This window comes from Motacilla alba, chromosome 20 (genome assembly GCF_015832195.1).
Source record: "Motacilla alba alba isolate MOTALB_02 chromosome 20, Motacilla_alba_V1.0_pri, whole genome shotgun sequence".
Lineage (NCBI taxonomy): Eukaryota > Metazoa > Chordata > Aves > Passeriformes > Motacillidae > Motacilla > Motacilla alba.
In genome coordinates this window covers 5,830,673-5,857,180 of record NC_052035.1, presented here as the reverse complement: position 1 = coordinate 5,857,180, position 26,508 = coordinate 5,830,673, and the positions used below count along the sequence as shown (strand labels likewise).

Here is a 26,508-nt window from a genome sequence, read left to right as displayed (position 1 = left end):
CACATTGAGACTCCAGGCAAACCACGCCAGGCAGTGCAGGCAAACCTCCCCCTGCCTCCAAACAGGCTGACAGTGCATTTTCTACCTCTTGTGCAGTCATTTCCTTGCCCAACAAAAACCACTGCAGCCACTTAGCTACGTTAATACCTCACGTGCTCACATTTCTGTTTTACTGTCTTCATCAGTCTTTACCTGCCTTCTGGGGTTTTTCTTTTTTATTTACTAGTTCTGCAACATTTCACAGCACCATCTGCAGAAGCAGGTAGTGGCATTTTGCCTTGCACAGCACAAACACTATCCCTGCCCTGCTCAGAGAACTTGTAACAGCATAGGGAGTCAGGTCTCAGACCTCCAGTACCCATCTCAAGAAGTCTGTGCTGATCACTTGAAATTCCACCTGCTCCCTCAATGTTCTCCTTTTAAAACTAAAGGCAAACATCCAAGTCATCAGCACTCATGCTACTTACTCATCATCCTCTCGAGGTCTCTTCAGGGGTTTGGAGTCCTCTTTAGGAGATGCATAAAACCCATCATCATCTGGTTCATCTTTAATACGTGGTGGACTACAAAAAGAAGCAAAGAAACACAGTTCTACTTTCAAAGATGAAATTTCTTGAAAACCAGCAACAGCTAAGTTTTAAGAAATAATCATCTGCAAAATGGGCACGTCTTCCATGGAATGTGTTGCCATCACAAGACAGCAAAGGCTTGAGATGTGTCATTTTCTGAATACTCACAGACAGTGTAAGGAGAGTAATTCAATGTCTACACATTTGCCATTTCTCAAGAAACATCAAGTTCAATTTCAAAGGCTCAAAGTTCATTTTGTTTCTCTGAGGTTTTGAGTAAAAACAACTGTAGCTTCCAGCACTTTCAAATATACTTAAAAACTGAAATGCCTGTGTGGACTCAAATGCAGGATGTTATTTAGTTTCAACTCAATATCCTTTTTGAGCCTTTTAAGACAGAAAAAGATTATCAACTAAACAAAGATTTGAAAGCTATTCCCTGGAACATTTTGCCAACTAAATATTGGGGCATGTGAAAACCAGAAAAGGAAACAAAGATTTGGCAAAGTTAAACAGATCAGTCTCTTTTCACTGTCCAAACTTGAGGAAGAAAACAATCCTGTCCTTTTCAACAGACCACAAAGTTAGGCTCAATGTTTTCGGCCATAATGTCCCAAGACATTAGCAATAAGAAAAAAAAAAAAGTATGAGTGCAAGAGACACTATTCTGTTAAACAAACTCATTATTTCTAGATTTCAGAGGAGCATTTCACTGATCTTCATAAACAAAAAGACGTCCAAAATTACATTTTGAAGCACTTAGTGCCATCTTGGGCTTCCTTATTCATGTCCCACCAACAATTTCTATATCAAATTGACTCAGATTCCAAGCCAAGATGGGGATTTTGCAATCAGATGAAGTAGGAGTTAACATAAGCAGCATTCAGCAGGAGACATTAGGGAGTCTCATGTTAGCTGGCAGTGTGTCCATGAAGCAGAACAAGCAGTTTGCTCCTTCACAGCTATAAAGCCACTGCAGTGCTGGAAGAGGCAGCTCAGGGGAGATACAAACAAGCTGCTCTACGAAGCCATTTCTGTTGCATTGCCTGGAATTGACTGAAACACGAGTCTGCAGCACAGAGACAGTTGCAAAACACATATGGAAAAAAAGGTAATTGTCCCACTTAATATATTCTCCATTTCAGAGAGAAATGCAGAACTACAGTGTGTAAAGTCACTAGGAATTTTAACTGTTTTAACACTGAAACATTGCAAGGTTTTGTAATGGAAGAAATAAAGTGTGAGTCTGTGAAAAGAAAGGAGCTGTATCACCAAGCTGAACCTTGACTTGCATTGTTTCCAAGACTGTAACGCTGCTCATGGTACCAAGTCTTAAGGAAGAAAATCAAAACCATCTGAGGGAGGATATTTTTCTCTGCAGGACTCGTAAAAGAATATTTCAGCAGGAAAAGAAAAAGAAAATAATTACTTTACTCTTAGCCAGCACTTGGCCCTGAAAAAGGCACAAATGCAATGGCTCCTCCAGTCTTTTTCACATGAAAAAATGCTCTTGGACCTAAGGAGGATTCATTTATATCGATATAAGAGCATCCAACATCCCTAGTGAGATTAGCACATCATGCCATTCTGCTGAACAGCAGAGGCTAGAGAGAGTTATGAACTATCTGCTCCACCACCAAACACCTGAATGTCACTGCCTTCCACTCCCAGAGTATTCCCCAAAGGGCCTGGAGATGGCGCCTCTGCCCTGCGCCAAGCCTGCCTCCTTCCTCTGCATTTTTAACTAAGAGCAGGGTAACGAAACAGATGGAAGAACTCATGTCAAAAGGGCACATTTAAACCAAACAAAGAATACCTCAAAGGCATGGGCCAGGCAGGTGCCTTCTCCCAACCTCTCTGTATCCACAGAATGGGGTGAGACTGGAAAGATTTTGTTTGTTTTGATTTTAAGCGGGCTCACAAACTGAAAGAATTCATGAAATAAGCGCTGTTCTTGACTAACAGATATGGATGCATGCATCTACCATACCAAACACCTTCAGTAAGTGAGTGGACTCGATTTAGCACCTTAAAAATAACCAGTGGCTGGATTGCAAACAAGTCACAAGAGATCTTGGTTGACTATTAAGAAAAAGTACTCTCTTATCAATTGCTCACTTCAGGTTTTTAATAAGACTACTTAGCAATGACTGATACAACACTCAAGTCCAGGAGGTTCTATTGTAAGCAGGAATTTAGTACTAGAGTGGGACATCTATGCATTTCCTAAGGCACTTCTAATTTTACACGTCACTTGTCACTCCTCTGCAAGGGCTACAGGCTGCAGTCACAACACAGGAGAGACACACAGAGGCAATCTGGACTGGCTTTGCTGGGTCCTGTCTCCAGCAGACTGTCTGCAGGGTTCAAGTTCCAATTTTACAACAGAGGCTTCTTCAGATCCAGCTACCAGTGTTCCCATGGTTCAGTCTGTCCTCAGCAGAATCCAGCTCCTGAATACTTACACAAACCCAGCATCTGCAGGCACACACTAGGTATTCCACAGTTCCCATCTCCAGTTACTGGGTAAGCAGATCTACCCATTCTCATAATTGAGAAGAACATATCTTCAGAAGGGCTTAAGAGTGCCCCAACTTTTTCTCAAGACCAAGTGAGAGGATTCAAACACTGAGCACCTATGAAAAGTCAAACTGCAGCTTTTTCCAAATCATAGACCTGATTTCTTACCTGGAGAAACCATTTTCCTTTTCCTTCTTTATTTTTATGTCACCAGAAGATGACTTCATCTGAAAAACATAAAAAGTAGGAGCTGATTAGCATTTTCCAACATGCAACCTAGAGTACTTAACTTGCAGAGGGAACTGTGACTATCTCCGTCCCCTGTAGTCCTTAGTGACCTACACGACAGAGAGGCAACATTTTCTGCAAGTCTTAATCAATTCAGAACTTTTTGGCCCTCCAATTTCCTCAGCAAATTGGAATTAAATATATAGTTTGTTCTTGCATGGACTGAATGTGAGATGACTGATTTTTCTCCCTTGTCTCTGAACCCAAGCTTGGCAAAGTGAAATGTAACGGGAGAAAATGTGGAGCCAGTGGACAGAGCTCCACAGTGAAACTGTTTCTGTTCACATACCTGCAGACAAAGCCCTTATGAGTTCATAACTACCACTCCACAAAAAAAGTGTCTGGGTTAGCATTGGGATAATTCTCTCCAAGTTGATAAAAACTCAGAAGTACAAGCTACATCTAACCCACTGAGTTTGTTCTATTCAGTATTATAAGCCAGAACCATCCTCTTGTCTCTCCCACAGGAGACACCCACCTTCTCTTCCTTTCTCTTCTCCTTGTCTTTATCTTTGTGTTTGTCTTTGTGTTTCTCTGAGCTGCCATCTTTGTGTTTGGTTTTCTCCTTGTCTTTGTGTTTCTTTTCCGAGGAATCTTTGTGCTCACTGCAAGACAAGAGAGTGTGTTTGCAGAGGAGAACACAAGGAGATTTGACTAATACAATTTCCAGTGGTAAAGAGTCACAGGTTTTGATGATTACAAACCCTAAAAAAAAAGGGATCACCTCAACAGGAAGATCCACCACAGTCTCCTGTCAGGCATGACCCGTTCTCCTTGGGAGGAAGAAGAACAGGAGGGATACCACAAAATCCCAGATGCCAAGCCTCCACTTCAGGAAACCCATCAGCCTGGACTGCTGAGGAAATCCAGAGCTGCTATACTTAAAGCTCAACACTTGAGGATAAATTCCCACTGTCTCTGCTTTTCCTCTTTTTCCTAGTCCACATAAAAGGTCACTGGAACAGAGCCGCCAGCCCCATCAATGCCCGTGTCAGCTTTTGCTCCGACAACAGTTTGTCATTGTAGCAGCTCTCATCTCTGGAACTTAAAGAGAAAAGCGCTGATCTCTATTATTCCCAAACAGATGGGAAAACCAGAGCAAACAGGATATGTGATGTCCTTGTGTTTATGCAAAGTCAAACAGAAAAGGCAGGGATAATGCTGCAGTCCTCAGCTGGAGCTGTTGATGCTGCCACAGCCAGCCCAGCTCTGCTGGAACAGCCCCATCGTGTGGGGCTAGAACCCAACAAAGGTGTTTCCAAGTGAGAGTCTGGTCTGTAACTACTCTGGTGTTGTGAATAGCAGCATTGAGAGTTTAAATACCTAGAATCTTTAGTCAGAACACAGGAGAAAATGCATATACAAGGAGAAGAAAATCAACCTTTATTATTCTGTTTCTACCCACTTCTGATTTCTGAAGCAGCAGGATAAATTTGTATCACATTTTCAAGTTTTTCTTATCAAACAGAAAGACACATGGCTGTTCTCAAATGAAAATGAGGTTTCTCATGGAATGACAAACCTTGAAGCCAAAAGTGAGGCAATACTCTCAGGAGACTCAGAATAGAAACATCAAGAACTGGCCACAAGGATTAGCAGCAGTGGTGTGGAAGCCAAGCAACAAGCCTGGCAATTCTACAGGCCTTCAATACACACTTATAAGGTTGTGTGGACTCCCTGAGGTCACCCAGGGCTTTAGGAAGTCAAAGGCATGGTGTAAATCAGCAGGGATAGGCACTAACCGAGCTGCCTTTCTCATGCTGGCTGTTCACACTCTCCCTTCTCAGCACTTGACTCCCATCACTGCTGTTCTCTGGGACACACTGTGCTTCTCCTCAGGATTACAAAATGCACTACAAAGCTTTTACTAGAAAAAGGCACTTTCCTTATTTCAGTTATTTCAACACTCAGGTGCAAGCCCAAACCAATCTGGGTGAACACAGCCCTGAAAAACAAGCCGGGAATGCTGGGCAAGAGCATGATTTTTAAAAATTACAGATTCTTTGAGATTTCTTTCTATCACAAAAACAGACTGCAAAGAGGTTGATGGCGACAGGGAGCGAGCAGCACATTAACCAGTTCCCACAGTCTGTGTGTGATTAGGAGCAAGGCAATCACAGTCACAAATACACCAACCCACACCCAGTTTACAACTGCAGACACCAGTGTGGACAAATGCATGTGAACCTGTTAAAGGTGTAAATAATTCAAGGCCAGAGTAGCTTGAATAATAACACTCCAATAAATATACATTGAATAAACTGAATAAACACACACCAGCCATCCAAGCTCAAGCAGCTAAAGCATGAAAATCCATCTCCGAAGGAAATCAGTACATTCACATGCTGTGTGACACTAAGAGATCAGCAGCCAGAGAAACCAGTTGCATTTTAACTCTCTAGCAACCTCTTCACACAAAGCAGTGAAGGCCTATCTGAACATCAAAAGGCAACAGGCACTCTAGAAATGCTTGCAGTTAGACACACAGCACCACATGTTGCCTGTGAGCAGGCTCAACAACTGCAGACTATTCTTACCCAGCAGATCATGTTATGTACAGTGTGCTCAGGCCATGCGAGTACAGACACGGAACATCCTGACACTGGATCCTGGAAATCTGTAACATGCCTGCTGCTCCTGCTCTGATCTCTCATCCCAGACTCTGTACCCTGTTTATTCATCAGTATTCCAAGCTCAAGACACCTGTTTAATTTTCCTTTGCTCCAATCAGATTCACTGACTGTCTGAAAGCAAAAAATCCCACACATTACTAATAACTCAGGAAGGTCTGGAAATTCTGACTTGATATCTTGCACTGGTATCTGTATGCCAAGTATGCCATTTGCCAAAGATTTAAGGTTGACAATTTAAGAGGCGTCTCAACCTGCATATATTTAAACCAATAGTCATAATAATAACATCATTCAATATCAATAATCAATAGTCAACCTTCCTATATCAATCCAAGTTGTGGATGTCCCATCCCTCTATTCAAGGCCAGGTTGGACAGGGCTTGGACCACCTCGTCTGGTGGAAGGTGCCCCTGCCCATGGCAGGACATGGAATGACATGAGCCTTAAGGTCCCTTTCAACCCAAACCATTCTGTGATTCTATAATTTTAACATACAAAAAAATCATAATAAACACACACAAGGCTCAGACCCATCTTGTTCTTTGCAAGTCCACTTGTGTTTATTTTCTGACTCTTTCTTGTTCTTATTTGATATTTAAATCCTACCTAAAATAGCATGTTTTACTCAGACATTAATTTGGATTGTTGAAGTGTGGCACATACTGCAGCCACTGGAGTTAGTGCACTGAGGTAAAGTTCATGGCAGTGGCTGTGGCTTGGGAGTTTGGAATAGCGAAAAAACCCCACAAAAGACCCAAAAAGAGACACAATTTGGTTTTCCAAAGCACCATATTCCATCTCACTAACAGCCAAAAGCACTAGCTTTCAGTACATGACTGGAAGAGCCCTGGGATGTACACAAAGCATGATGAAAAGCAAACTAATGGATGACAATCTAGATCAGTAAAGCCAAGACTGAAACAGAAACAAAATCCCATTGGTCTAGAGAGGCAGAGACAATATTTGTGTGTGCTGAATGCTTACAGACTACAGCTGGAATAAAAAAAGAGTGGAATAAAATAAAAACCTCTAAAAACTTAGGCTGGAATAAAAAAAGAGTGGAATAAAATAAAAACCTCTAAAAACTTAGGCTGGTTGAGCAGAATCCCAAATGACATCCCTCTGGAAAGACAGTAAGTGGCCAGCATTGAAAAGCTGTCATGCAATCTAATCTCAATTTTTCAGTGCAGTTTCTCAGATTTTTCAGCATTAGAACCAGAATCAAGAAGTCTGACTTCCTGACTCAGTCTTAATTGGTCATAATTTATTTTTTTTAATCATAAGACTATCCTTCCTCTTTGCTCTGCAATGAGCAGTAAATTTCTCAGCCAAGCAATGTGGGCTCAGATAACCTAAGGAAACTCTGTCTCCAGTTTCACTCTACAGCTTCATTTTCCAAAGATCAGCACTGGTGGCTTGGCCCCGAGGTCCCGCTTGCTGCTGCTCCCGGAGACTGGAAGGAATTCCCTAGATAAAAATCTGATATCGTGTACTTTTCACTCCAATGTTAAAAGAGAGCATAAATTTCTTTCCCTTATTTGTAAGTAGCCTGCTTGCCAGCCCTGTTTCCAGACACTAGACTACAGCTCTTCTACAGCTCAGCATAGAACTTCTGACATGTGCATCAAGGAAGGCTTGTGCCCCTCTTCTCTTGGAGGGATGGAAATCTCTATCTCCCAGAAAACCTCCCTTGGAAATGAGCTGATAACAAAGGCCTCAAGCGACAATCCTTAGAAGAGGAACTTCTTTTTTCTCCCAAAGCAAAGCAAGTTGCTCGCATATTAACTGCAGTCAAGCTGAGCTGCTTTGGTCTTTCACTTGGCTCAGATACACATGTGGGCCTACAGGGAACACAATTTAACCACCACACTAATCTCAAAAGAAAAGAGAAGGCAACAGGATGCCATCCTTACCCTGAAGATGGAGTTTCAGCCTTCTATCAGAAAGCTATTTCAGACAATCCCAAAGCTATTATTAGGAAGGACTGGGAACAATTTAAAGATCAGAAGCCTATCTTCCTGGTCAATTCAAAACTGGAAGAAAAAAATCACTTTTCTTTAAAGAAACCAAGGAAAATGGTCTCAAGATCACAAGCACACTGCTAATTTTATCTTGAATTCATTGTTCAGAGCTCTGTGAATCCTTTGTTACCTTTCCTGCAGATACCTCTCTGCCAACAAGCCAGCTTGGACTCATGGAAGTAGGACAGCAAAACCCTCGTAAGATAGAGGGGAGCTCCAGGGGAAGCTAGCCTGAAAACAGGACAAGTGGATCATAACAATTGCTCATATCCAGCCCTGCTTACAAAGTAAGATCTTCCTTCTCACCCACACCACTGCAGTTGCATCACTGCAACAGAACTCAAGAGTTATTCCTCTTGAAGGTGCTTAATGCTGACAAACCTGCAGTGTTAGTGGTTTTTTAGGGTAACCAAGTGCAGCGGGAGATCACATTAACACAGGCAGAACAAGGGATTACATCATCTACAGGTGTATCATGATACTACTGGCTTCGTTCAGACAAAGGCCAGGTGAGTACACACATCTCCTGAAGCACTCCATCCTTTGTGCCAGCTTGCTTACTGTCTTCCATTTACAGTTTTAGTGTAAACAAGGACAGCCAAAGGCTGTGGAGAGCTCAGGCTGAAGCGCATGAAGCAGAAAATGCATCAGAAGAAGCCATTTCCCTTGTAAGCACGGATATATTTCCCAATGAAAATGCCTGCAGGAGAGAGGAGAGGGAGAGGAAGGGAGCCCAGGCACCTGGCAGCAGCTGCTCAGGCTGAGATCACATGGGAAAGTCACAAGTGGAAAGTGTTTCCAAAGAACAGCAGATGTGCAGATCACAGCTTCCTCCTTCAAACTGCAACAGCTTCGCAGTAATTTAACACTGCGTTCTTCAGGTGCCATTTATGTACGTTAATAATCCCTTCCCAGGCCCTTTCCATTCCAGCTTCAAAACCACAAGCTGGGAAGGATGCTTTATCTAAAGTGTCTCTTATTTCCTCTCTCTGCTGTAATTAGCTCGTGACAGGGAATCTGCTACTAGCGAGTGCCAGCGCCGGTTGCCATCGGAGCTGTGCCTACTCGGGAGCTGCTGCAGCACAAGTGAAGCGTAAAATAACAGGGAGTTGTGATTTCAGTGCAGCCTAAAAACACGATGGGGACAGGGCACAGGTGACACAGCCCGTGTCTCCTTTGACGCAATACCGTATTAATGGAAACCTGTGATCACATCCAGGCTAATGCACACCAAGGGAGAGCTGTCTGTGCAGGGAGCACTTCCAAAGCAACAGCACCCCAGGGAAGGACAGGGTTTCAGCTGGCTTGCGGGATATCGTGCCGTTAGAGGGTTATCATATGGAATTACAGGGAATAAACACGTGAGCCCCAAAGGTCTTGCTGAGTTTCTGGCAATTAAATAAAACAACCTGAAACCATTCTTCCCAGTGGTGAAAGGAGTCTTTTCACAGACCAAGCCTTCAGCAAGAGGAACAAGATAAAAAGCTGGACTAATCAGCAGCTGATAAAAATTTTAGGAATGAAAACAATATTCACACATTGAAACGAGGATCATGCTTAGCACATGCTTTCCATGGACATGTGAGAATTAAGTAGACTACTAAATAAAAAGCAAACAATTTTCACTACTGGAAGGCAGTGTCACATTAGAAAACTGCTCAAGATGAACTGTGCACTAAAATGGAGTAGAAAAACAAACCCACCACCCATGATAGCAAACAGCAGGTGTGAAGTCTTTTTTTTTTAAATTGCTTCTACCCCTACATCAGACACCCCTGCCTCTTCCTGCCCCCGAGACACCATTCAAAGCAAATCAGGATGCCATAATAAACCAGAGGAGGTGTGCAAGAAATCGGAACTGAAATTTATCTTCATCCATGGCTAGCAAATGCCCAGAATCTGTGTTTTTCCTAGCAAAAGCATAAAATTAGAAGATGCCAGTAAAGATCAGGTCTGCGAATCCCTTCTGTGTTCCAAGCTTCAGTTCATCCCAAGCTGTGATCACAAGAGATTTAGTAAATGGAGGAAATATGCAATCTGACAGAAGATTTTCTTCCTGCGGCTCCGGTGCTTGTCAGGCTGACAGCAGGGCTCAGCGCTGCAGAGCAGCTCTCTGCTCCCATCCCCTGTCACAGCCAGCCCTGCCCTCCCCAGGCTCCTGGCAGCCCACTCTCCCTGCAGAGAGCCCAGGACAGCTGGCACAGGCACACCTGTTGCTGCCAACACTTCCAACCCGCTCTCTAACAAGGTTTGGCTTCAAAGGACCTGTTATTCCATTATTTTATGTGGTCTACTTGTCTGAAACACTCAACTCCCACAGATCAGAAACCTATTGCCACATGGGATTTGTTTCATTTTATTTTTATAACCACTGACATTTATATTTAATGGATGTGTATTAGATTTTTGTTTGGAGACCAGGAAGTACGGGGCTGAGAAAATGAGCAAAAAAAACCACACTTTGTCGGATAGTGATGTGGATTTATTTCTTGATGCAGACTGTTCTTCAGTGGGCTTTGCATTTTCTTTCCTTGAGGGGTGATGGGGAGAGGTCTGAGGCACACAAATGTTCTCTCTCAGTTTACTACAGCTGTAAATGAGTGGTTAAGACACAGAAGTGTCATCTTGTGAGTGGGAGAGGAGGAAAGCAAGAACCAAAATTAAGAAGTTTTACATACCATTCCACACACTTCTGTCATATGAAATCAAAATTGTCTATTTTAGGTATTTCAAAGACTTATCTTGGCAGTTTAGATCCTTCAAAGTCTGGATACAGGAAACATTTATTCTCCTGCATTGGAGCTGTTCTGTCTTCTTGATACAGGTTTTATTTTAAAAGCCTTTTTTTAAGTACAGGACAGGAAATGAAACTGTCAAACTATTACAGACAGACACAAAAACGATCTGCTTCAAACACAACCACACACTGCTCTTAACTGTGCCCACTGTGCTTCTCAGAATGCAATCAGGGGCTCTTCACACAGCACAGATAAAATGTCACAGAGGTACCAATCCAAGTGTCCCAGAAAACAATGGCTTCGATTTCTGCTAAAGCACCATTCAACCTCTTTTGAGAGCTACCAAAGATACAGCACAGCTTTTGCAGTAACACAGCAGCTTTTCTGAAATACAGAATGGATTTTGTGAAGATTTACATGCAATTTGATAAATCTAAGATAAACTTTTCAAAAGGATTAATTTACAGCCTCTTATCAAGTGCTTTAAAAATTCTTCATACAGATAAAAACCATTGAAACCCACCCATCTCATTGTTGCATCCTGGAGAATTTTTCTTTAATTGCTACTAGATTCATGGCACTTTTTCACTTGATTCTCATTGTCAAAGGAGAAACATCAGTACAAACAGGCAGGTTTTTTATCCTTCAAACAATGGTCACCTAAAATCTCATTCTCACAGCAACTGACATTTACAGAATTGCATGGGTGACAGCTGAATCAAAGCATTTAGGGACGAAATATTTAAATTTCAATTAATTCTATGAAGTTCTGTTACAAGTCTGCTGTTTTTACACAGCAAGCAGCCAGGTACCCTCTACATGACTGAGCGTGAATGGGATAGTGAAGATTCTGGAGCACTCCTAAAGGAGCAATCCCAACAGGATCACAGGTATGTTAACTTCCCAGAGAACCACCTCCAAAACCAAATCTCAAGATTCAGCACTATAATACATTCATTTTTCAGGTGGCAGCTTTGAAAGGCAGTGTGCACTCAGTCTGGGAGAGTGAAGCCTTCCCTTGTGAAGGAACCTGAGAAGCAGAGCAATATAGTGTAACCTCTCCCCAAAAATGCCATGAACAAACCCCCTGCACAGGCATGCACTCAGTCATGCCACCCACAGGAGGGACCTTGTTTTGGGACCCCAGGATACAGCAGATACTGTGCTCACAGGACACACAAACATTTAACAGAGACATGAAAACAACTGGGAGCATTAGGCACACTGCCTAGAAAACATGATACCTTTCCCAGAGGGATTTCAAGACAACACGGTAGGGAGGAAGGAAGTACTTCAAGATAAGGCATGATTACATGTCACCTCCTGAGCTACACCTCAAAACATCACAGCCATTCTACCTTCCTTCCACTGTTTTGGTATTTATTGTTTGCAAAGTCAGCTGCAACTTACGAGCCATAATTAGCTTTTCCAGTTAAAAACATGCTGACCATTTCAAACTCCTACACAAATGAAGTCAAAGCATTAATGAATTTGGGAATTTAAAAGACAGTGCTTACATTACTCCTTACAAAAGAATGTGCACTGCTAAGATTTCAGGAGAATGGTTTTTCAAGCAAAGCAATGAACATTTGGATATGTGAGGCAGTCAGTTTTAGGGTGCATGATGATCAGGAAAATGAAAACTAGAAATCAAGGCAATATAGATCTGTGAACAAAGGCAAAGAACATGTCCAAAGCATTTCATCCTTGTTGTGAGAGCCAGCAAATGCAAGTAATTTGGCCTAGGGGTTTTTCCCCATCAAAGACACATTATGGAACAGTAGGCTTGTGTAACTTCTCATAAGATCACAGAAAATTCAAATCAAGTGTGAGCCCCATAAAACAAACCCACTTCTCTGCACAGAGTCCCTCCTTTTCATGCTTCTTTTTAATAGAAATCATTGTTAGTACAAACTTTTTTGTTCCTTTTCAGACAGTGCTATCACAGTTGCACAGCAATTACTTAATATACTTGCTTGCCCACAGCATAAACACTATCTGTCATTCACCAAGTGTCACACCAGAAACTTTCCCTCCAGGGACTCGTTTTTGCAAGTTTTGGTGGCAATTTAGGCTCCATGACACTTGTGTGTCAGGACTTATAACAAGGAAAATTTCCCTGACTAACATCCTGGCTGTGACCTACTTGTCCTGTGCTCCACCACACCAAATCATCACACAGACCTCCACATCCTGGTTCCTGCAGCTCACAGCCCAGGCTAGGGAGCAACTGGACCAAGGAATTCAGTAGCTCAAGAGCTACAGGCCATCACATCAATGTGGGTGACCTGGCAAGTGACTGGCATCAAACACCTTCCCCATCCAGTGGCAGCGTAGTGTATAAATCATACTGGACAAAACAGCACAGGATCCTTTGGGATCCATCTAACCCAGCAGTTTCCCAGTGCTGCCTCACACAGCTGGGATATTCAGCCACTGTGGTGGCAGGCAAGGACACCACCATCGTTCTGGGGGACCATCTTTCCAGGCACTTCTCATTAGGAGAAGGCTTAGTAGCCACATGGGGATCTCACTATGCTAAAGCAGTGGGGGTTTATACCAGCATGAAGAGAACTCCACATTTCTGACAAACAACTGGAACCACACACAAAAGATAATGAACAAAACCCATCAATCTGCATGAAGGTGAGGCTGAGGTAGTGTTCTACACCTGTAACAACTCTAACCTACAATAATCTTTTATACATTAGTATCAGCTCACATTTGCAAGATACACAGCTTCAGCCACCCACATGGAAATGCAGGCAATGACAAAAATCAGGCTTAAAGCACCTACACTTGTAAAACCACACTCAAAATGTAGCAATTCCATATTCATTTATTATCAGAGTAGTTCTTGTAAGACTGCTCGTTCAATGGTGTTTCAGCCTACGAAGACTTCATCCACTTTTTCCTCACCTATTACTGTGCTTGGACTTTTCCCGGTCTTTTTCCTTGTCCTTCTTGTGCTCTTTGTGCCGGTGTTCTCGGTCTTTGTGTTTATCTTTGTGTTTGTGAGAATCTGTAAGCAGAGAGGCAAAACAAAAGAAATTAAATTGGGAGAAAACTCCACACCTCCCTCGTGAACCTCTGCATTTTTCCCCACCGCATTCTAGTATTTCCGTGATTCAAAAATTGTAACAAAAATCTTCATCTCAGAGGTCCTAAATGGATTCATTGTTCCTGCAGCACAAGTTAATTCATCTTGGCAACAGCTGCATTTACATGGTCTTTAGTTCAACGACCTTTAAATGCTTTATAGACCCTGAAGAAATGCAACCCTTCCATTAACTAGGTACCTCTTGATATAGCCAGTTCAACCTCCTTTGGTAGATGGGCAGCCTGGCTTCCTATGCCTCCAAGTATTCATGCTGAATACACAGAAAGGATATAGGAACAAAGCACAAAGCTGAGGTGTCAGGCCTGTTGAATCCCAAAATTTAATACTTCCACAAGTATTTAATCTTAACAACGCATCCTTCCCTTCTCCCTGCTGTGAATTAAAACCATTTTATTCTTAGCCCCAACAGCATATAACATGACAGGCAGAAAGCAAGGGAAATGGGGAGTAATGGCAGAAAATAAAAGAAAGGGGGAAAAGGAGCAAGAATTCTCTCCTCCTGCTTCTCTACTGCAGGACACATTTACCTCCCTCCCACAACAGTCCCACCAAGAAAATGCAACCTGACAGCTGTAATGAGCTGTGTTGGTGGTCACCCACCTACACAGGTCAGGGCGGGTCCCAATTATGTGACAGGTCAGAAATGGGAGTTGGCACTCTAGTGAATCTACAGGAACACAGTAATTTTATTGCTATCAGCTTCTACTCTGAGTGACACTTCCCATCCTCAGTGACAACTGTGCCCTACAATGAAGTCCTTTAAAGCAGCAAGGAAATGAATTCAGCAGAGAAAAAGAGCAACACAGTTGAATTGCAAATAAACACATTTACAAGCATTTTTTTACAAGTATATTAAAAAGGAGATGAGGCTGAACTAGCACCTCAAAACCACCTTAAATGATCTTCATTTACAGTGAATATCAGTATAATGGGAGGAATATAGGCAATACCCAAAGACTCCCCCCAGGTTTTGTTTTCAACATGCTACTCAAAGTAACCAAAATTAAACAGGCTCTTCAAGAAACCTAAAATCTGCGCTGACTTTGGCAATTGTTTTTCAGATACCAGTGCTATAATTTCCAGAGATCTTGGATGGAAGGTATTAATGCTTTATTAATTGTAAAGATGCTACCATGCCTCTAAAAAGACTCCTATCCCTGCACTAAGAATAGGAAACTGCAACAAAAGGATTCTGTGACTTTCACAGTCACATGGGAAATCCACTGCAGAGCCAGGAACAAGCCTCATCCTCCTGACTCCAAGTCTTTTGCCACAAATTCATTTTTCTCCTTAACTGACACCAGCTCTTAAAACCTCAAAACATTCAAATGGATTTAGAAGAAACATACCCACAGAACACGGTTTTAACCTATTGCTTTCTGTAACTTCAGTGTTTGCTTTCGGACACCTGCAGAAAGTCAACATAAACCAACACAGGAATACTGACATCCAAGCCTCCAACTTGCCCTCTGCACCTTTCCTCCCTCTCCCTGAACTCAGCAATGTTTCCTGGTGCTCTGGTGTGCACAGTGCACACGCTTAAATTGCAGGGCTTAAGTTTTCCATATTTTGATATACACGTGGCAGGTTATGTGGAACATTTGGTGTTACAGCATAAAGCACCCAAGAGTTTTCAAGTACCTAAAGAGCAGAATCTCTTTCACAGCAGGCAGAGTCTGCAGGCATCTCTAGCTAACTGTGTGGGGACCAGACACCCACACGCTCTGAACTGCAGAGAAGCAATTTCTCTGAGCCCTTCTTCCCACCAGGACAACACACATTTCACTGGCAAAAATGTTTTCGCAGTGCGTTTCACACTTGAGATTCTTCAGTTCAGCCAGGAGCTGGAAGCTCTGGCTGTTTGCAAACTGCCTGGGGTTTATTCCACAGAGGGTTTACTCACTGATTCCCACAGCCCAGGCTGCAGCAAACAGCAGCTATTTACACTTGATGAATAGGTAAATTGCGAGAGAAACCAGCGTGATGCTGTTCACAGAGCTATGTACAGCCACAGTATAGCACACACACAATCAATTTTTCCTATCAACCAATCAATGGAAAGTGTGTGTGACTGCATATCCTCCTTAGAACTAACAGCCACTGATGACTTGTCACCAAGAAAAGCAGATAACAGAACACTTTACCTTGATCACCAGATTTCCTTGCAGCTGACTTGTGCTTTACAGATGAAATTAATATTTACTCTTGGAAAGCAGTTCCAGGGATATACCCTAGAACTGCTGGAGTTGGGTATCTTTTTCCTCAACCCTTGGCTCTGTTACAATGATTTGGTATTTTCAGACAATTAAAGCCTGGTACTGCAGGGAAGAAAAAAAAAAAAATAGCTTAACCAGTTAAACTAGCTCTGCTTGCTAGGATTTGTTGCCAGACAGCTTTCCTTTGCTGTCGACCAAAGGACTGCCAACACGAAGCTCTTCCATGGAGCTATTCTGGCCCAAAGGCCACAGTGGCTGCAGAACAATGGGTCCTGTGCATGGTCTCAAACCAAAAGCACAAAGAAGTCAAGGCAGAACTGCCTGGTGTCTCTCACTATGAACAACACTTTAAATGTAGTGCTTCCATGGAGTGCTTCCTCCCAGGCATATCACCTAAGGATTAAATTATTCTGGAATATTTGCCTAGGATTTAAACTCCATGGTGCTGCTTTCTGACACGATGCCATGAGGTAGGTTAAGAATGAAGACTTCAAAAGAGTTTATTAAATTGTCTTGAACTGACATATGTATGTCTTCAGAAAGCATGAAAGCTCTTGGTTGTTCTTTTTTTTTGTTGAGGGTGGAGCTGGATGAAGTTCAGGAGACTGGGTCATTAAAAAAGCACAGGATTCTTTGTTTTTGGCGTTCTACACAAAAATGCTTTGTTCCAGACTAGCTTTATCTACGGGTCCATGCCAATGGTTATTTGGTGGCTGACATGAAATAAGTTTAAGACATTTCACTCTCATTTGTGTACCCACTTGCCAGGAACCAGGGCATCACCTCCAAATGAACTACACAGGCAACAGATGACTGAGCTGGGAACGGGGCCACCTCACTCCAAGCCTCATCAGCACACAGGCAACCAACGGGAAGTGTTCCTGTCTGTAATGTATCTTCCTTGATATATTTAGCATATTGATTCCTAGAAGAATCTTCCAGCCTTCAGTAACTCTCTCCCAGCTTGCAGCTGATTAGTAGTTGACTAAGTCCAGCCTCACATCAGCCACGGAAAGAGCTCTGACATTATCACACATTCAGATTTGTTTCCTGCCTTATATGTCTTCCAGTAAGTATGTCTGATCCCTCTAACACTAAACAAGGAGATAAATACTATTCCTTCTCCAAGACCATTAGCAAAATCCACCATCTACTGCGAGCAAAGTTTAAACCCCCAAAAGCTTATGTGACAATAAATATTTCTGAAAATGCAAAGTCTCTCTTCAGCACAAGGTTACAGCGGGGACAGGGGTTATGCTCACTGGGCAAGCATCCATTACCCCTGAGGCTTTCCCTTCAGTATCCTCTAACCCAAACAGAGCTTTTGGCATCTCCTCTGTTCTAGAAAGCTTGATGTCTCTGGCACTGGATCTCTGTCTGTTAATGCTGAGCCTGGTATGTCTCCAAAAGATTACCGCAGTCCCTGTACTATTCCTGCCATTCCCCTGTACCTCCAACAAATCACGAGCAGCTCTGCATTTTTGCAGGGTTGATTCATCTTTTAACTCTGTTAGATTACAAGGACGTTGATTTATGGATGGGAAATTCTAAGCACTTTTGGTCTGTGGCTCTGTGCTGTTCCCTGTTCCGCCTTCACTCCAGCGCCGAGTCCCCGGGGAAAGGCTGAGTCATAACCCTATTTGCAATACTTGTATATGTGTCTGCCTGGAACAGGGAAGTTTTACTCTTTATCCAGGAACGGAGCTCTAAAAGGTCAGGCATCTACAACTGCAGCACGGCAAGAACAGGGATGAAGGCAAAGAAAGCCTCTTCCAGCAGGCAGTTGTCACCTGGAGAGGAAGAGTCCCAACAGATGGCAGAGGTGAGCGGTCCCCTTTCATAACAAGCACAACCCTTGGCTTAATTAGTCTGGTGACAAAACAATTATGGGGGACTGTGATGTTTTAATTCACAAGCCAAATTCATTTGCCACAAAAACACTTCTGAACACCTGCCTCTGCACACCTTCCACATTACTACTCACATGTCACAATCAAGGGAAGTAGGGCTACTTCCTACATTAATATTGCAGTTTTGACAGCAACTTTACTAATAAAATACTGAAATCAGAGAGGGGTGTAAGCTCTTGTATAGCCCAATCAGTACAGGTGTCAAGAGAATAGTGTTGGCACATGATACCGGATGCTACAGATGCCATTTTATCCCACTCCCACCCCCCACTTTTATTTCCCTTCCATCATTTTGCACTAATTTTCTTTTTTTTTTTTTTTTAAGTACTGAAAAAAAAGGTCTGAGCACAATCTGGTTCCTTCTAATTTTTCCCCAATTAAGTGAGGTAGCCAGCAAATTAACACCTGGTAACCTCAATTTCTGGTCAACAGTAGCTTTTCCAGATAAATATTAGCCTTTCAGATCTGCTGTCTTTCTGTTCACCTTCTTCTAAGTTTTTGTAAGCACAATTTGAATAGCTCATTAATCTGCTTACAGAGAGGTTTCTTTGTTCTTTAAAATGTCTTATTAGATTCTATGGACAAGGACTTTTTGTATTTTCCTTCTGGTTCCAGAAACATCCCAGTTTCTTTTCCTCTTGCTAGAAATACTTCTAATGCTGAGTATGCTTGAGTTTATGCATCATCTCAATACTTCTCTACACTGATGCCCAGAAAGGTGATTTAAGCTGTCTGGATTCTTGGAATCACGATCTGTGCCCAAAATCTGAGGACACAGCATGAAAAATCCATCTTGTTACCAACATTTTTAACTTCTTGTCATTCCAGGAACACTTCTGCTTCAGATGAGCAGCTGGAATTTCTGCCCTGAGTTAAATCCAATTCCTCAGTGTTAGCTGTGTGTTACAGGAGAAGCAAATGAGCTCTCAAGGCTTTCAGGATCACTGCTGTGTATGAGAACAGGGCTCTCTCCTGTACTCAACGTGAAGCATGAGCAAGAAACCCTCTGCTATTGGCAGAGATGAAACCAGCAGGGTCTTTTCAGCTTCTCTGGAAAGGAAGAGAGAGTCTTAAAAAAGACTTCTCCAGTTCCACTGCTAAATTATGCAGCTGAAAGTGAGGTAACTCTAACACTGGATTAGGTTCAAAAGCTGGTCAAGTTCAAAAACTTCCTGTCACTGGAGAAATGGTCAGTCCTTTCTCAGCTGAAACACCACCTTCATGTAAGGCCATGTACACAGCAGCCTCTTTACTAGTTAGCCTGAATTCTTCTGACTGGTTGTGATGCAATAGTAAGCAAAGCTTAAAGTCTCTTTATGATTGCCTAAATGAAAGAATTTTACTGTTTTTTCCCCTCCCCCACAGGCTCTCCTTTTAAGCATTCATACTAAAATGCAGATTATGAGAAAAAGACTTCTTACTTTCAAGGGATTTTTTTTTCCATTTATTTTGTCAAATCATATTACTTTTAAAGTTTTAATCTCTTGCATCCTGTATATAAAGACACTACTATTAAAATTACCACAGTTTAGTTGATGAAATGAAGCCAGGGAGGGTTATGAGTGTTCAAATGTGTGAATGTAGTCCAAGGTGTCTAAAATATTATTCATGTTCCTGGCAAAGAACACATACTTTTGCCCTTGGCATCTGACCAGAATGGTCTAGTGTTGCACTAACTTTTACAATACACAGATACCCCAGCCAGTAGAGAGTGTAACATTCAGTCATTATCCAAGATCTTTAACACAGATAGTGATGGGGTTACAGTACATTACCTAAACAGGCAATGCAATCCCACGTGTAAAGGTCACTCTGTGAGGTGCTGGTCAATTTATAAATCTTGCCTGAGAAAGCAAACATGGTGCAGAGTTTTAAAATCCTATTTGCAAGCCCTGTGTGGCTCAGAAAAACCATCATATGGCAAACACGGCACGGTCTGAGGCACAGGGACCCTCACTCTTGAACAGGTTTTAACTCTGGACAAGTCACCTGACTTTACTGTTTTGATTTAACCATTTTAAACCCACATACAATAATCCCACCTGAGTAATCTAGAAGAGGTCTAAACCTCGCTAAAATATTTTTATTCCAGTTAGAAAAAGTCGCATTATGGTCACGGTGTTCCAGTAATCAATAAACAGCACTCCTGGAATTTATTTAAATGGATTGACACTGCTGCAGCCCAGAAAAGAGAGAAGCTCCTGGGCAGAAAACAGAACAGCAGCCAGGTATGGGAGACAACACGTTTGCCAATAAAGCAAGGCAGACAAGGAAAACCAAAGTGTACACATGAAAGATACAGAAACTGGAAAACCTCTCTACACAGCTACACGTGTCAAGAGCAGAAAACCATACCCAGAAGGCATTGTTCAGAGAGATGATGGTGTTATGGAAGATACACTGGAGTAGAAAACCATAATCTAAAATAAACTTCTCAAGTGAAACTGGATATGTCACTTACCGGCCCTATTTACACAACTGCAGAATCCACATAAAACATTTACCCTGAGAAAGTATTGCAGCTCTGTTTGCTGTGCTGGTTTATTTCTGCAATAACTCACTACAAAACATTCGGAATACTGAAATGAGAGTGACTGAAACAGTGAAACCACCACTTGAGTCTCCCATAACCTAAGCCTGAAATTCAATAGCAGAAGTAGGATCTGGGTTTTCAGTCAAAAAAGGAAAGAAACTACAATGAAAATGAAGCAAGACTGTCTAGCTTCTGCTTCCTCATTTCATAACACCATACTTAATGGCAAAGATACCCATTCCCAAAGCAACTTGACACAAAACCTTTTACCAGTGTTTATCATAAAGATACTTCCACAATCTACAATGCTACAGAAATATAAATCCTTAAAACCCTCCTCAAAATCAAATTTAAATGAAATAAGTTACTATGCTATCACAAGCTTATTTCACTTCAGATGCCTCACAGGGGCAGGTGCAGCAGTTGAGGGATGCTGACAATTCAACACTTCACTGTTTCCCTCCATAAACCAGATAAAATCTGAGTTTTATAGTATAGTATATTTACTGCAAAATAACTAAACTAACTGTGACTAAGCACAAGTGGAATACACAATGCAGATCTTTACTGCAGTCATTCATTTTCCAATCTTACAAAAAAAAAACAAGAAAGAAGTTGTGAAAACTCAGAAAGGGAGCCTGGAGAAGCACAGCAGAACAATCCAACAGTTTTTCCTTTCTAGGGCAGGAACTGTACTACGAAAAGTAAAACTCCTCCAGAGAGCATTCTTCCTTTTTCTAAGGGCTCAAATGAAGGAATATAGCACATCTGAATAGATTTGAGTCTATTCATTTCCCAGACTATATTTACTCTGAGACAAAACCTATTTTGAGCTGAGCCAGAATTGACCACACCACATTGTACCCAATTCTGCCAAAGCTTGAAATCTTAGTACTTTGGATAGAAACAGAGTAAAACCAATGACCTCAATGACCTCACAACCCCTCTCCACACTTCAGCAGTTACTTGAGGCAAAAGATACTCCAGGGCCAGACAGATATTATGTCTTTTTCCTTAAAAGGACCAGTCTGGGAAACTTGGCTTCAGAACAAGACAGACCCCTTAGATACTGCATTCTTCATCAATCTTGTCATTTGAGGGACAAGTATTCCTTGCTTTTGAATAGAGGGAAAAGAAGAAACCAATGGAATGCCTTGGTGATGAATCTTCACAGGAGAATAGAGACAGGTGGATAGAGAATTGTGTCCAGCCATTCTCAGTCCTTTAAAACAGCTCCACCAACTTCTCAAGAAGTTCCCCTAAGCTCCAGTTTTAGTATGCAAGCAAGGATATTACATGGCTTGTTTAAAACATGAAGTTTGCAAAACGAAATCAATGCACCTTTAGCTCCACTGAAACCTCAGGACAACTTCAATCCAAGGAAGAGAGGTAAAACAACATGCCAGCACTGCTAACAGGGACAGCACGTGGTGGCCACAGGACAGGGCAGGCTGGCGTGTACATTTGTCCATACCCCAAACATTAAAAGCTTATCAGGAAGACTTTAAGGATGCCAGAAAAAAAACCTGACTGATCACTCCTACCTTGTGTGACTGGAGCCTCTGGGAGATGAAGTTAACCTGAAGCAAATGTCACTGCTGTCATTTCATCAATCTCACCCAGACTGCAGAGGCTCGGGAGGCAAAGCAAGACGTGTTTTAAGAGCCTCTTCAGAAAGAGGACAGACACTCTTAGTGCACATGTTTTGAGCCCTTCTTCAAGTTTTTTTTTTCCAGCCACACTGGATTAATTGCTTATTTTCTGTGCACCTCACTTTTTCCCCTGCTGGGGAAGTAGCTAATACTCTGTGGGTAATTAATGCTTAAGTAATTGAGATAGCTGTGTGGCATACAGGGATGCTGACCTTAAGAAACTGCTACGCTACAGGCATCCTGCAAGAAAACAACTAATGGTGAGGACAGAAGCAGCAAGTTTAACGACTTGTCAGCACCTTTTACATGGCCTCTTCCCAAAGAGGTGGCACGTTCACATATGCCCATTCCACAGCAGATCTTAGTTGTTGTAACAAATGCATAAAATCACTGCATGTAAAATTGCAGCAGACAATATTACACAAAGAACAAGTCCAAGGAAGCCTTATAAAGCATGAAAATACATGTTTGATCAGTACAGAAAGGCTAAATTAATAGCTGCTTCTTGCACATGCCAAAGGGTTCCCGACCGAGAGGCAACAATGAAGTTTCAATCCATTATTTGCATTCAAAACCAAAAAAGTTCCATGTGAACAGAAACATGTGTTTCCAGGGATTCCCAAGATGTAAAACATTCTCTTGTAATTGTATATATAAGAGTCAGAGACTGAAACCCATTAGTATGTTTCCACTAACAAAGCAGAATAAAACAGAACAGCAAATTAAAACTTCAGGGAAATGACCAGCGTCAGTGAACAGCTTAAAATGCTGCTGTGCTGGCATGAAGAGCGTTACATCCCAAGCAGTCTCCTAAGGAACCAAGAGCAAACCCACTCTTGTCCCTAGCGACATTTATTCTTATAAGGCTACACTCTTCTGAGTGGAAGTACTTATTTTCCATCGCCTCCTCCATTCAGAACTGGAGTTCCTTGCCTTCCCTTACTGGGGTAGAAATGGATTCAGCAATTTTTTCCAACTGCTTTATGAGTCTACAACCACATGAATAAACAAAGTTCTGCACTGCACGTCCATCTTTTAAAAAGAAGCAAAACACACTTCTGCCTCAAAATTTAACAGCCATAGCCCACACTCCACATCAGGAGGCTGGGATGAGGCAGAAAGTGGGATCTAAAGAGCACAAGCAGATCTAGGGGAAGTAAGTTTAATCATAGTTACCTCTGAGGTTTCAAAAGCCTTACACATATTGTAGCTCCATCTGCATCCCCATTTGCTAATACACAAATATACAAGACTGGAATCCTGAAGGACTTACAGGTACATAAAGTGACTAGCTGAGCACAAACAGCTGTTACAAATCGGCAGGAGGGGGAAAAAGCAGTTGACAAAAGCAGGTTCCTTGCAGATTTCAAGTCTACTAATACCGAAAACTTTTACTACACCATCTAATCTCAGGCTTTTCCAAGTTCTCCCCTGCTTCTTCCCTATTGCGCAAAACACAGTTCACATAACCGGCACGGCAGGACAGACGGACTTGCCAGGAAAGCCTGGACAACAGTTCACAAACCAGTCTGGCATCCAGGGGTGTAAAACTAGCTGAAAATTATGAAAGAAGGTAAAATTTCAGAGCATTCAAATAGATAATGCAAGGGGGGCTAATCCTATTTTCACAGTCAGAAAGAAACCAACCTTTAGCACAGATCCACAGCTTAGCACACAAACTGTCACGCGGTGCTGTCACACAAAATCTTTTCTCAGGAAGAGACAAAGGGAGGGATGTACCCACCGCACCCAGGGATGTGTGTGCGGGAGACAGAGACAAAGAGAACTGCCAGGGTCACCCACGAGTGGCTGAGGAGAAAGAAGCAGGGGCACACGCCTCTGGAGAGCCAGGGCAGAAGGTGAGCAAACAGGGCAATCCCAACATTTACAGCCCTGTTTAGACTTCGGAGCTATCAGGGACTGCAGGAGATAACCTATCCCTTACTTCAACATTATCTAAAGCAAACCTCTTTTTTTATTAACCCTTATTTTTCTGGTTTGCAAGAATCTTCTCCTTTAAGAGCTCTTGGCAAACCATTTTGGCTGCAGAATTTTGGGGACAACACATTACTTTTCATCAGTCCCTTCTCAGGAGGGATGTGCAAGCCAGGTGGACTGAAACACCAAGTGCACATACACCAGAGGCACTTCAACTCTTTGGTTGCTTCCAAGCTCGAAGAACCTGAGCCAGTGCTCAGCTGCAGCACAAGAACCAAGCCCAGAGCTCCAGCACAGTGCAGTGACAGTGCTGCTGCCTCGTCACAGATACAGGTAGGCAAGAGCTGGATCACCTTCGGGAGATTTTTGGCAAAGAATTGCCCCAGGAACAGCTCTGAGAGTTACTTCAACAGACTGGGTCAAGAGCAAAGAGAATCTTTTGGTGCAATCTGTCACAACTTCGCACTGCAGAGAACTTCATGTTCTGTACGCTATCTGCACACTGAGTCAGTGCCCCCAGCACAGCTCCTTCCGCCTCCAAATGCTCTTTACACCATCATTAGACTGGAAAGGTGCAAACAGCACAATTTGTGATGCAAAGGCAACAGATGATTACTGCATGCAAACTTACAAGGTGAACCAGGAGAAAACAGGGACAAAACCCAAGAAATCCTAGTCCTTACAGACCATACTAGAGACTTCACCCATATTTTAAAAATATGCTTGATATTATTTTGGGGTGTAAGTTTAAAAACTGTAGCAGATTACAAGAAAACTGCTGCATTGTCAGGAGTAATCACCCTGCGATGATGTCAACTAGAAAAATATTTTCTCTTGCTGGCTGAGTAAATCACTACTGTACTTGGATTCATGGAAAGTAAGTTTTTTGTAAAGATTACCTGAAATCCTGACACCTCCTTAGCACAAGAGTGATGTCCCAAGAGCAGCTCACACAGAGCCTGTGTTCACTCCAACATCACACAAGGATAGGGCTGGTGTGCTTGACTGTCCTGGGTTTAATCCAGAACAAGGGCTCCCTCAAGGAAAAATTTAACAAATCAGGGAAAAAAAATAAAAGCAGTTGCATGAACTGCCTCTCCTGCAGCAGTGGATGGCCAGCCTGTGTCAGCAGCCAGGATCACACAGTTTATACACAAGGGAGTGGTACATGCTCAGCGTCCTCAGGGAGAGGCTCTACTGGCATTTGCTCAAAGCCTTTTATTAACCATGCCTTGACAACTCCGCGTGGCTTTGGCCAGTGCTGGGCTCCTGCTTGCTGTAGGGAGGAAAGACTAAAGAGGCAGCACCCTTGGGAACAAGCCTCTGCAATGCTTGGTTTGAGAGGGTAAACTGAATGCATAAGACAAAAAAAGTGGCTGGTAGAAGCTTTACACCTATCAAGCAATACCACTGCTTTATGCACCGGAGTCAGATTATTCTCCTACTTGTTTAATACCGTTCCATTAAGACAAGGTAGCATGGCCAAAGTCTTAGAATAATTTTGTTTCAGAAGACTGAGAACTTATTTTTATTACACTTGAGCTGGTTTCTCACTGTAGGAGCAACTCCAACAATGATCCCAGACAGGATTTTTTTAGTTGGGTCTTTTTTTTTTCCCTCATATCTACAGTAATTCCTTTAAAGTGTAGGGCTGCACTGGATGGATACAGCCTGATTTCACCTCTGTCCCCATTGTGGGCGAGTTAATTTATCATTCACCCACAAGAGGCCAATTCCAGCAGTGTCTAGAAGCATTTTATCAGAATCTGCCTTGCCACAAGTCCCTTTCTCAAGTCAAGGGAGGGAAGGTAATTCCCCTGCCTTAAGGGGATTTTACCATAATTAGCATACAAGAAGAAATCTGATTCCAGCTAAAACACACAAGAAAGTAAACACAAGGTAAATGTTTAATGACAGTTGACATTTCTGCACTTCTGTACTCCTGAGTCTTCTGAAGGAAGGGAAAGAGGATGCAGAAAGAAGGATCAGCAGAGCAGTGTAGGACATGGTGGTTTTAAAGTAAGACTATGATTGCAATATTTTAATAAGTAGCTCCTAGATATGGTGCACTAGATTCCACTGGAAGTCTTCAATTTACAAAATGTTACTTTAAGTCACTGCTTTTAATCTCTTCATGCAGCTGTAATCTGTTTATTATGTTAAATCCGGGCCAAATCGCACTGGTTGACAACTGTTACATCACACCACTACAAATACATGAATATAAAGCATAACCTATTGACACAGGATAAAAGGCTGTGGCTATGTTATTATGCATGGTACACTCCTAGCTTCTTCAATTAAAAAGCTCCATGCAATGTATTATCAGTTTGGTGAGGGGTTTTTTTTTGTGTGTTTTGACGATTTTT

The 26,508-nt window shown here is 42.3% G+C and overlaps 1 protein-coding gene across 1 annotated transcript in view; it reads right to left on the bottom strand.

Annotated features, from left to right (window-relative positions):
- The window catches only part of TOP1 (DNA topoisomerase I), a 66,074-nt gene that overhangs the window by 23,166 nt on the left and 16,400 nt on the right, over positions 1-26,508 (bottom strand). Inside the window, exons 3-6 of the mRNA XM_038158678.1 lie at positions 13,689-13,791; positions 3,856-3,982; positions 3,258-3,316; positions 468-563 (exon numbers count right to left, since the gene is read on the bottom strand). Coding sequence (XP_038014606.1) covers positions 468-563; positions 3,258-3,316; positions 3,856-3,982; positions 13,689-13,791 — 385 coding nt within the window. The remainder of the gene's footprint in view (positions 1-467; positions 564-3,257; positions 3,317-3,855; positions 3,983-13,688; positions 13,792-26,508) is intronic.